Source organism: Mesocricetus auratus, unplaced genomic scaffold (genome assembly GCF_017639785.1).
Source record: "Mesocricetus auratus isolate SY011 unplaced genomic scaffold, BCM_Maur_2.0 Super-Scaffold_100006, whole genome shotgun sequence".
NCBI lineage: Eukaryota > Metazoa > Chordata > Mammalia > Rodentia > Cricetidae > Mesocricetus > Mesocricetus auratus.
In genome coordinates this window covers 98,339,352-98,351,836 of record NW_024429190.1, presented here as the reverse complement: position 1 = coordinate 98,351,836, position 12,485 = coordinate 98,339,352, and the positions used below count along the sequence as shown (strand labels likewise).

At 52.0% G+C, this 12,485-nt stretch overlaps 1 protein-coding gene across 12 annotated transcripts in view; it reads left to right on the top strand.

The window, feature by feature from the left end:
* Positions 1 to 12,485, top strand: part of Arhgap22 (Rho GTPase activating protein 22) — a 148,760-nt gene that overhangs the window by 92,926 nt on the left and 43,349 nt on the right. The window contains exon 1 of one of the 12 annotated variants that reach the window (XM_021231558.2): positions 7,370 to 8,014. The exons of 10 other annotated variants lie outside the window; for them this stretch is intronic. In XM_021231558.2, the coding sequence (XP_021087217.1) occupies positions 7,963 to 8,014 (52 nt within the window). In that variant the 5' untranslated portion in view covers positions 7,370 to 7,962. Of the gene's footprint in view, positions 1 to 7,369; positions 8,015 to 12,485 lie in introns of those variants that run through there. One more of the 12 variants, XM_013118782.3, reaches the window with a different exon arrangement.

Sequence of the window (12,485 nt, the reverse complement as noted above, 5' to 3'; positions counted from 1 at the left end):
CTGGAACATTGCCCCTGGTGTTTCTTCTTTCCACCACGAGGTGGCAGCAGGGAGCACACTGTGCAGCTGGTTGTCAGGCCGGCCCTCCCTCCTCACTCCCTAACTATGGCCACTGTTCTGCTAAGAAAGCAAAGGGTCCTTACTCCTGGCTGTATGAGTGTCAGCCTCTTTAGTCAGCCCTCGGGACCTTCTGTCCCATTCATTCTCCAGGTAAAGAGACAACTGGATTTCAGTTTTGGCACCAGCTTTGGTCAGAGCAAAATGGTTTCACACCATGTGCTCGGGGGTCAGGTGACCCACTTCCCTTTGCACCTGCAGCACCCGAACTACAGTCATCACTGGCCAAGCTGGTCCCTGGGGTCCTCCCTGAACAGAAGAGGCATCCAGAAGGGGACACTGCGGTCCCAGAAGGAGCCTGAATTCTGAGTGGCTGAGTGTCTTTCTGCTTCCCCATTTGTACCAGGATTATAATACGGCTCTTGTGGAAATTAATGAGTTCATGTATGCGGAAATCCCAGAGTAGTGGTTGGCATACAGGAGGTGCTCACTGTGTCACCTTGATTGCTGAAGCACATGGGCTACTATGTGGCTACTACCCAGACCACCACCCAGTACGCAAAAAGACTGGATACAGCCAGACCCACAGAGAAATGCTGAATATCTGTAGCAGACAGGTTAAAATCATCAGGCCTGGGAACAAGCACCTTCTCAGCAGTGCCTGTGGCTGTAGCAGGGGCTGTGGCAATGGCTGTGGTTGTGACAGTGACTTTGGCTGTAGCAGTGGCCGTAGCCGTGGCCATGGCCGTGGCCACAAGCTGCCTGTCTTTTCCCAAACTGCATTCTTCCTGGGAGTAGGGAAGGAAAGGAAGAGAGAAACACAGAAACAGCAGGCAGGGCAGGAATGGGGAAAAGAACAATGAGCTTTGTAAGATCCCTCCCTTGGCAGTCTGGCCAACTGCAGTGGCTTCAGGCCACAGGAACAGAAAAGAAAAAAAAAAAGTAGCCCAGGAATTTCTCTGCAACTGTCCCCCTTGTCTTTCTCTGTGGGGATTTGGAACTGCAGACATCCCTTCCATAACCAGAGTGCCCGCCCGTTGTAGCTGAAGAGCCCTTGGTCTGGGCTGGTGAACCTACATGGCCCAGTCTTCCAGCACCCTGCCCTCATGTCCCTTCTGGGAGTGGGCACCACAGATGTGCCAAGACTGGCCCTTCACTGGCAGAGCTCACAATCTGCTCTCAGGGTCGGCCCCACTCTGAATCGCCTGCCGCTCTCCAGAGCAGACCCACCCAGATGGTTTTCACGGCTGCTTTTTTCTGTATGGCCGCCAGCATCAGATGGACACCTTGGATACAATTCCCATCATATTGGAGATGGGATTTTTTTTCTAAGCCAAGTACTTCCCGATTTAAGAGGAAGCAATTTCCCAAATATTCTGCAATTCTTTTAAAGCACTGGGAAGCACTAGCCTGCAAGCCAGATTTAGCTGGCCATGTGTCTTCACACAGAGTTTTATTGGAACGTGGGCACACCCGCTCATGTGCACCTTGTCTGGGGCTGGCCTCATGCTACATTGGTAGACTGTTGTCTGTTCCTTACAGAAAGCCCACTGACTCCTCGGTCCTAGTACATTTGAGTTCTAAGTTATGGTCAGATAATGAGACATTGTGGGCTGGCGTATAGCTCAGTGGTAGAGCATGTGCCTAGCAAGTGAACCTTTCTAGGTGCAGAAGGGAGAAGGAGGATGAGGAAGGAGGGAGAGAAGGAGGGGAGAGGAGTATGGAGGGAAGGAGGGAAGAAAAATTTCTGGGCTGCTGTTGCTCAGTAATGTGCCTACATATAACCGTAATTTGCTCCTTTGGTTTGTTTTGGCTTTTTTTGTTTGTTTGTTTTATTTTGTTTTTCAAGACAGGGTTTCTCTGTATAACAGCCCTAGCTGTCCTAGAACTAGCTCTGTAGACCAGGCTGGCCTCGAACTCATAGAGATCTATCTGCCTGCCTCTGCCTCCTTAGTGCTGGTATTAAAGGCATGCACCACCACCTGGCATAATTTGCTCCCTTTGAAAGATATACCCTAAAGAGCTGACATGGGCATATGAGTATGTTTAACTTGAGTTGGGTATGCATGACTGGAATCCTAGTGCTTGGGGTTCCGAGGCGAGAGAATCTAGGCGACATAAAAAACTCAAGACAAGCTTGAGCTGCATTGTGAGACCCTGTCTCAAGGTAAGTTCCATTTGATTTAAACCTTATACAGTGCATGCATTGGAAGGTACCAGGGGCCACGTTTGTTATGTTTTCGTATTATTAGTTATGAAATTTTCTGTTGTTTTCTGGGACAGGATCTCTTGTATCCCAGGCTGACCTTGAACTTGTTTTGCTGAGGCTGACCTTGAAATTCTGATTCTTCTGCCTCAACCCCCAAGTGTTGATATTTCAGGTGTAGGAAAGAAACCATACACATTTTTAAAAATGTGTTTGTTTTCATTGTTGCATAAAATAACTCATTTATTGCAGACTGAGGATGTTCCAAACAGTGGTGTTCCTGCTGGTTTTCCTGTCCCTCCAGTCCTTTGGTGGCTTCCCTGCAACAGCAGAAGTGGTCGTGTAGGCCCAGGCCTGACAACCACTGCTTTCACTCGGGAACCACAGTGCTGATGCCCACAATCTGTCTCTTCACTTCGGTCTTTCCACACTTGATGTGCTGCCTGATTTTCATTCAGTCACCATTTTCCAGTGGGGTCCCATATTTGTCACAATTCCATCCTTCTTGGTGCACTGAACTGTGTCACCATAACGTAGGCCCTCTCCTGAAGAGAAAAATTACTAGTTTAAAGTCGGGAAGGACTAACGGCACATTACATATTCGCTGTATTCCTGTATCTTCGAAGGGTTTGCAGCTACTTCTACTGAAAACATTCCTAATAAAATAGTGAGGACACAATAATAACAGAAAAATGTAGAACCTGGGAAAAGGAAGATAAAAGTTAAAATGCAAAATCAGAAACCATAACATAAACACAAAGACTTAATTAGGATCTTCATGCTTGCCAAAGGCAAACTTTTCATATCCCCCTGGAAGAGGAAAAATCATAATTAAGTCTTATTAAGAGAAAGGAAGACACATACGAGTCCTGATAGACTCCATGGCTTTTGCTTTGTTGGTTTTTTAGCCTAAATCTGAAAGAGGCTTGGTTCAGACAGTGAGCATGGCCCCTACCTTCCCTAGAGTCATGCTGAGGTAGAAACAAGATTGAGCCTGAACAGTGGGTTAAGTGCATGGTAATTGCATGCTGATGACAGGGACACTCTGGGGGGAGAGGTTCAGATTAGTACCTTCAACCAAGCGTTTAGCCAACTTTGCCAGCTTCAGGGTGTAAATCTATGGTGCATATGTGTAGACAGTGTGTATACGTACAGTGTGTGCCATTGAAGTGAAGTCACACTCCTACCTCAGGGAAACCACGGGGAGAGAGGGTGAGGGGTAGGAGTGAGGCCAGGATGGCTTTGCCATAAGGCAAGAGGAAGTGGGGTAGTGGCTTGTGGCTTCAGGCCTTGAGCCCACCTTACCTGGCTGAGTGTCTGTACCCTCACCTGTAGAATCAGTGTGATGACCAGCCAGCATCCTAGGGCTACAGGAAAGCTAATCAGAATACACTTGCTCTCTGTCAGTACCCCCAGAGGGGTGATTTGTAATGAGCTGTCTGAGGTGTCTCTCTCAGGCCCATCTTCTAGAAGCCACCGAGGCTGATGGGATACAGGTATGACTTAAAAGCCATGAGCCTATGTGACCTGCTTGTCAGACGGATGCCAGCTCTCCTGGGACATCACTGTGTTGAAAGCGTCTACCACAGACTTCTTGCCATAGCCCCAGAGCACCAAAGCCAACACTCAGCACTGTCCCCTCCCTGGCTCATAAAGTCCTTAGAGTACCAAATGGGCTAGGTCCCAATGGGAATCCAGCCTTTGAATAGCTATGCGACCCTGTACGAATGGTTTCCCTGACAGGCAGTGGCGCACGCCTTTAATCCCAGCACGTGGGCGGCAGAGGCAGGAGGATCTCTGTGAGTTCGAGGCTAGCCTCAGCTACAGAGTGAGTTTCAGGACAGCCAGGGCTATACAGAGACAGAGAGAAACCCTGTCTGGAAAAAAGGGGGGAAAAAGAAAAGATTTCTCCTTTGTGGTTCCCTTCCCCTACTGTTTAAGGCAGAACTAATGATGAACAAAGACCTGGCATTGCTCTGTTGCTCTGAATTCTATGAAAATAAGCAGCTATGACTTCATTCTGGCACATGGTCAGGGCAAGGCAGTGTTTAGTCTTGAGCGTGGTGTTTATAGCTTGTTTCAATTAGGTGCCACTGTGTGGCAGAGCTTGGTGGTGTTGCTGCTGCCTCGCTGTTCTGCAGTGTAAGCATGCTTGGCAGGACAGCACTTTCTGCTCTCTCTGGCATCACTGGGGGATACACATCCAGGTGGCCGCATTCTCAGGCATGTGAGCTGTTCTGACTCAGTTCTCCGTGTGGCCTGTCTGAAGCTAGGCTGGGCTGCCTTGTGATGGTTTCAGCACAGTTATATTCCTCCCAGGGGATGGCTTCCCAGACCACTTAGATTTAAGCAGGGTGTGGTCTGATTATAATTCCCATCAGGGGCTTGAGACTGAAGACTGGCAGCTGCAGCCATCTTAGAAATAGCTGTGCATGATCGCTGCTGCTCTCTGGGTTCTTCAGGAAATGGAACATGGCAGTAGGAGGTACTTTGGGCAGATAGGACAGCTCCTGCTCACAGGACGCTGCCTTCCATGGCTTGCCTGCAGGACACGGCCGTCCTCTGCTGTCCTCTGGCCTTCTTCTTGGAGTCCACAGTCTTAGCTGTGCCCTGAGGTGTGGATAGGGGCTGCCCCTACTCTCACCCCCACCCAGAGTGGAGCAGCTTGGGTTGAGCTGGAACACTGTGGACTTGAATGGTCCTGATGCTGACTCATTTCCGGAGAGTTTAGGATCATGATCAATTTGGGATGCAGAGCTATGTTCAGGAAACTATATTTTCTAACCAAATTCCATACTCAGTATATGATTTTTTTTCAGTTGCAGCCAAAGACTCTGGGCCAAAGTTGGGGAATTCCATCCATCCATCCATCCATCCATCCATCCATCCACATATCCATCTAGCCAGTTAGTCAGTCTCTATCCATTCAACCTTCTATTCATCTATTTGTCCATTCAAACATCCACTGACTTACCTACTCATCTATTCATAAAGTCATCAAGTCATCTATCCATTAATTCACCTGTCCATATGTCCATCTGTCTATCCATCCATTAGTCCACCCATCTACCTATCCACCTATCCATCTGCCCATCTGTCCATTCATTTCCCTCCACCAATCTATCCTCACGTCCATCCATCCATCCATCCATCCATCCATCCATCCATCCATCCATCCGCTACAATATATACCAAGGAAGGGGTGTGAAACCAAAGGCAGAAATGATAGAAGCTCCTGCCTTCCTATTTGTCTGCCCAACTGCCTAGAAACTAGTATTTAAAACCACTTTGGAAAGTCAAGTATCCCAAAATATATTTGAACAGTTCAATGGGGACGTTGACCCTCAGTAATTGGCTCGTTTGAACGATGCGTCTTTGCTACTTCCTCTTAGGATAAACAAACGACCTACAATGGCTACTATGATGTTTTCTTTTAAATCTTGCTTTCCAAATGTAGGACTTGGCCGTTGGACAATTCCCCCTGGGGGTTGCTCCCCCCCCCACCCGCACTCGGATGCTCTCCCTGAATGCAGGGAGCTCCAGCCTGGAATTCCTAGGGCCTCATTAAGCTGTCTGTGACGAAGTGATCTTGCCTGGTGCTAACACTGTCTAAAGTGACTTGGCAGCAACCAGAAGTCAGCGCTGGCTGGCTTTTCTCTGTTACTCTCTTTGTAAGCTTGCCTCCACGTCCTGAGTGAAAACATTCTTTCTGGATCTGCTGCCTGCCGGACACCCTGTCTCTCCCAAAGCCCCACCCGGGCTTTCCAGGGAGTCAAAGGAGGGGGGGGGGCGAGATCTGCCTGCTGTTGTTAATCTCCCTTTTGAATGAAGACTTGGGAAAACCTCTTCCTGGCTTGCCTCAGCCAGGAATCCTCCAGTCGCCTTACCTCTACTGCTCAGCGGGCACTTTGCTCTCCAGCCCATCCCACCACACAACCTTCCCCAACCATCTCTGTGTTCCTAGATGAAAGGAGAGGTCCCAGCCTAGCCTAAGGTCACAGCCTGCATCAGAGCCAGGCAGGGGCAGATGCTAGGGAATGAAGAAGGAAACTACAGAGAACTCTTGGCTGCCTGGGGGATGGGGAGGGTGCGGGTGGGGGCTGGGCTTTTGAATCCTGGGTTCCATCCCTAAGCACCACACAAAAGTAAGAAATGGTTCCTGACCTGTGCCAAACAAGTACATGAGAGAATATGACTCCTCTCGCTTGAGTGTTACACAGCACGTGAATATACCTTCCTGGAAGGAAACAAAGGCACTGAAAGAAAACTCTTGATATACACTTTGCCCCTTCTTTTACCTTCTCCCCCAAAGGGAGCATTCCTGGTTTTCCTCCTCCCCAGTGCCTAGTGTAAAGCCTGGTGGTGTTTCACATGAGTGCTATCAAGTCTGTGTATCTCAGCAGATCCGTCCTAAGGATCACACTCGCTTTATCACCATGCGTTAGGAAATTCTTTTACCGAGAAGCATTTTGCTGGCTCCAGTGTTAAGCAGTTGCCAGCAGGACTGCAATGAATAGACCCTATACAGTTTTCCTAGCCATGTGGACAAGAATTCTTGTGGGGCACATACTGGGGAATGGAGTTGCTGGGTCCCATGGTTTTTCGAGGCCGGATTTTTCTGGGTAGTCTGGAACTCGGCTCTGTAGACCAGGCTAGCCTCAACCTCACAGATAACTGCTGCCTCTGTCTCCCAAATGCTGATACCCTACCCGGCAGGTATTAGCGTTAAGAGAGAAAATTTAATTTATTATCCCACTACCACCACCCAGCATGTGGATGTCAGAGGGCAAATTGCAGGATTTGGTTCTCTGCAATGTGGATCCCTGAAATTGAAACGTAGGTCTTCCAGCTTGGTGGCAAGCACTTTTACCAGCCAAACCATCTCATCAGCCCATGATAAGAGAGACCCATGCTACCTTCCAATGTTTACCTTCGCCCATCCCCGTGGCAAAAACACCCTTCTGTCCAAATCCTTGATGCTGACTGGCCACAGCGGCTAACCACTTAGCAATGTCCTGGCTGTGTGATAGTTCACTTCCATTGATATTTAATCCTATATATAGATGTTGGGGGGGGGGGGGCGGGATAGGGACTAGCATTTCATATTGAGCCAAGTGATCTTTCCGACAGCGAAACAACCTCAGAGGAGTAAGCGATCTTCCCAGTCACAGGGTTTATAGGTAGCTCAGCCGGATTTGAGGGGAGTCTGTGCTAACTTTTCCGACTGCTGCCCCAAAGTTCAGGTGAACTGAGAAAAAGAGAGCCAAGAGGCTTTGGACCACGCCCCCTTCCAGTCTGGCAGAAGGTTGAGGTGACTTGTTCAAAGGATGCTGGAGGAGGGGGGAGGAGCCGCCCTTGTCCCGGAGGACACTTCTTCCTCTTGCTAGCAGTGCTCCAGCTTCGGAGGTCGCCCGCGCGCCTTCGGTGGGCTCTGAGGCCAACGAGGGAAGAGTGCTGCGATTGGCGCAGCGCCCCTGGCGGCCGCTGCTCGGTGCCCGGGGAGAGTAACGGGCCTTGGGGAGGGCGCCGCCCGGGCAGCGCATAAAAGCGGCGCGCGGCATGATCTGCGCGTTCGCGAGGACCAAGGAGGGAGCTGAGGTCCCATGCTCTCCCCGCACCCAGTCGACTAGTGAGCGCCAGCTTCGGGGGTGCCGGCCGGGCCGGGGAGCCGAGGCGAGTGGCGTGGAAGCGGTGGTGCCATGGGGTTGTGCTGCTGCAAGGACTGGAGAGGACACCTGCGAGCTCCCAAAGGTAACTCCGGGGGCGCACGTGCGCCGCGCTACAGCCGCGGGCACAACCCCTGCCGTGGTCCCCAGTGTCTGTGGCTGCCCGCACCTGCCCAGCTTTGCAGCGGTTCCCGAGCTCCAACTCTCTTCCGGGGCCTCCTCTTAAACTCCGGGACTCCGGGAAGGAGCCAGGGTTACTCGCGGAGCAGCGCAACGTGGGGATCTGGGCGGTCGGTGGGCGCGGGGGCAGGTCGGTCAAGTGCACTGGCTGCATCCTGCAGGAGGGACCGAGGAGCACGGCAGTTGCCGGCGGGTCCCCGGCACTGCCAGCCGGGCCAGCGCCCGCGACGCCTCTGCGGCTTAACCGCCCGGAGGGGGGCTGGGCCATTCATTCTCACCCGCCTCTGTCACAGACTTGGACTAAGGCAGCCTGACTCAGAGTTTTCCAAAGTCGCAGCGGAACCTGCGAGCAGAGCTGCTTCTGGAATGCAGCCGGCTTGGAGAAGACCCAAAGCCGAACTCTTGGGACAGAGGCGGCTGCCCGAGGTCCAGCCTCCCGAGGCAGTGGCCGTGGCCGTCTGGCTTAACCCTTGTCTCGCCAAAAGGAGTCCTTCTGGGCACGGGGTACAGCCCTTTACTTCACTTCCCAAACTTGCCTGCCCTAACACTCAGCGCCCTGCCTGTTGAAATCGCCCAAGGACCTGAGAACTGAGTGTTTCAGGAGTGCCCCTAAGTGACTTAAGTGACCCTCCGAGCTCAGGAAGTAAGGCTTGCCAGTCGCTCTCAGAATAAGCAGTAAATTCTGTTCGTCTGCAAAGCATATTCTAGACCCAGAAAGAGGAAAAGCATTGACCTGTCAGACAGCGTGAAAGACACCTGCTCAGGTGATCGTTATTCCACTGAAGTCCAGGTTTCTTCCAGGAAGGGTTTGATGTGGCCCACAACATGACTAAACAGACCTGACCACGGGAGTTTAAACGGGACAAGGCTTGGAAACCATCCTGGGCTGTGCTGTGTTAGGGTTGTTCACGGCAACCATCTTCTTAGCATTTGATTTTTTTTTTTAAGAAAAATGAAAGAATGTTGCTTGTGGGGCTTCATGCTTGGGGGCCCCCCGGGCAGAGAGCCAACTTAGCCGGGGCAACAATGGGATTCCAGGGGAGGGGCTTGTAGCATGCTTTCTGAGGGCAGGTCGGAGTCCAAAGGCAAGGACTTTTGTGGGGGCGGGGCCTAGGTTGGTTGCTTTGGTCTTTTCTGAGCCCTCCTCTGTAAACAAGGCTTGTTGCAAAGACTTGCTAAGGGCGAGTGTGTGTTCAGTAAGCACTCTGGAAGGAACCCCGGGGCGTCTCCTGATGCTACACTTACCTAGAGCTGAAGCTGCTCCCCCGACCCATGACTATGCCCATCCGAGTGAGGGGCAGCCCTGTCCCGGCAGTGTGCCTCCGCCACAAGAGACAAACTGCATCCGGAAGCAGGGACCCAATGCGGAATGCTGTCACAAAGGTTCTGCAGCCCACGGAAATAAGCAAGGCTGCTTAAGCTTAGGGTTAGAGGGAAGCTCGGTGGTGGCAGAGTGGGCAGCCAGCCAGTGCCCAGGAGGAGGAGGAAACCCATGCTGCCAGAGAATCCATGGCTCAAGAAAGGCAGATATTTATTTGGCCTCTTAATGTAAAAGTCTCCGGATGTTTTTACTTGCTCTTGACTCATTTAAACACATTTGAATGGATGTGGCCAGACTGGCGAGGTGGTGGGCAGTTGGCTCATTATTAGCAGTGAGTTCTGCAATCAGTGAAAGAAGTGCAATGTTTGTATGGTCAAACAACCTGAGACATCACCATTTATCAAGGTTTCTTCTGGCGGGCCTTTTCCGGGCCTTCCGCACATTTGTATAGCAGTGTGTTGGGCGAACTGTGGGTCTGGCTTCTAGGCTTGTGTCCAGGGAAACCTGCTTTGCACAGAGCCTCATGGGCACATACCCCTGGATGCACTTTTAAGAATCTCTGCTTTAGATATTAAGCTCAGTTGCCATAGCAGTAACTTGGCAAGTTGGTCTCCAAGGCTGTGTGTGCTTGCTAGTCACCTGAGAAGATTCAGGGTCTCAACTCAAAAATGTATGTGCGTTTGATTTCTAGAAAAGATTCAAAAAGAAGAAGAAGACAAAAAAGATGAAGCATCCAGGCATGAGGGTTGAACCTGTGGTCTCAGAACATGGGAAGCTGAGGCAGGAGGACTATTGTAGATTCAAGGTCAATCTGGAGTACACAGTGAAACCCTGTCTTAACACACACAAACACACATGCATGTGCGTGCATACACACACACACACACAAATTCCCTTCGCTCTGAAAAGTCCTTTAGTTACTGACCTTTCTTTCACTGGACTAGCAGCTAAAGCAACTGCCGTTCTTGCTGGTTTCATTCCTGGATGTTCCTGAACCTAAATTCTTACAACAGAACACTTTAGCTTATTGTTTGTGTGTGAAAGTGTATTTGAAGGAGTAGAAAAATTCCAGTAATCTGAATGGAATCTGGTTTAGAGAGCCTCAAAACTTCCCCTAGTGCCCGAGACTGGCTTAGCAGCAGCATCCTTGTGGCTTTAAAACCCAGAGCTGGAGTTTGTCCAGAGGCCATTGGCTAGCCGAACTCAGCACCCAGTGAATGCAGGCCCCGTGGGACACTGCTGGGAGCCAAGCTCAGGGCAGTGGTGGTGTCCTCTGTGTGACTGGTTGCTGCAGAGGCCGGACTGGGTCCCTGGCGCTGCTGGATCTCCTGCTCCCTCGGGGCTATTGGCACCTCCCTCTTCCTACTGGTCAGAACTGTCCCTGCTCTCAGAAACCCTCTCTCCCTTCCCTCCTTATGTCTCTTGATGCCTACGTCCCTTATCAGAAAGTAGAGTCAGCCCCTCGCCACGGCCATCTGGTGTACACTTCGTGCCCTGTGGGACCTACCTATCCTTGGGTCTTCTGTCCTAGCACCCGGGGCCTGTCTGCCCTACCTGCCTCCTTTTACCCCACTTGACCCCCACACCCTCGGCTGCCTCCACCCTTGCTGGACCAATGAGCCATTCTGGTGCTCTGAGCACCTGGTGACCCCGGGCCCCTTCCGTGTCCCCCCATTGCCGGTGGCTGCACCCCACTAACCTTTCGTCTATGTCTGCTTGACTGGCCCTTCTGCCCTGTTTCATTCCATTGCTGTGTCTTCTACCTCCTGAGCTCTGTCTCTCCAGGACCCTGGGGACTGAGGGGACGCAGACCCACAACCTCTAACCCTCCTCTGCAGCATCCATGTCAACCCCCCCCCGCTCTGATCTTCACGCCTCCTCCCTGTCCCTCTGCAGAGCCAGAGCCGCTGGCTCTCCACTCTGCCCTCCAGTCTAGCCAGTGGAAGGCTGGGTGCTCAGTGATCCAGGTCCCTGGACCATGTTCCTTCTTGCCTCCTGCACTGGCTTCCGGGCTGGCCGTCCCATGCCTGTTCTAGTCTGCTGCCCAAGCACTGTCCTATCCGCAAACCCAGTCACGTGTGCCCCCCCCCCAGAACTGCCTTCCAGTCTCTTGTATATAGAAAAAGCTCAGCTCCTTAGTCTGGTGACATTTCTCTCCAGTGCCTGACCAGCCTGTCCCACCACGTTGCCTAAACCTCTCTGGTCCGTACACACTACACTGTGTGCCTTCAGCCAGACCGAGAGTGATTGAGCTCGGCAGGTGGAGCTCACTGCTGTCTCTTAGCCTCTAGCTTGCTGGCACCATTCACTTCATTCGTTCTTCAGGGGGTGGGGGTGGCCTGATTGGCTGCCACCAGTGGGCATCTCTCGTCACCTCTGTAAAGGCACTGTGTTTTGTGGACACTAAAGGCAGGCAGGGATCCCCACTGGTAGGGCAGGGTGTGACTCTGGCTACCCAGCAAACCCAGTGGCAGATTGTTTGAAAGAGTCTAGTCCACACTGCCAACAGTGAGCTCTAGGGATGGGGCCAGCGGCTGGGGCAGCCTGTGTTCAGCTCGGCTTCAGTGGAACAGGATGTGGGTGGAGCGGGGGCTGTGAAGGAGGCCAGAAGGTCAGTGTCCCGTGGTCCTGGTGATGGTGTAGAGAGTGCAAACCCCGCCTGTGGCTCGCGGTTTGTGCAGGTCCCACCGTTTCTGAGACGCTTCCTCTGTCAGTCACCTCTTCCCCATTCAAGTGTCCCAGGCAGCAGCCTTGTGGGTTTCTTAAAGCAGGAACTGGCATCAGGCAGAGCTTTAGTTCCATCTCCCAGCCAGGCTAGCCCTCCCCTCCCTGAGCCTCTGCCTTGCCACCTGCATTTTGGGCATGCGCACCAATCCCAAGGGGCTGAGAAAGCCCAGTGATTTTCTCAGCTCTTCCCTTAGCCAGCCACAACGCAGAACCTCAGTGCGTGCCTCCAGAAAGAGAAATAAGCAACCGTGATGCTCCCCCAGACCCGAGGCAGCTTGAGCTCAGAACTACTCTGCTCCTAGCAGTGGCCAGGAACAGGCCCGGTGCT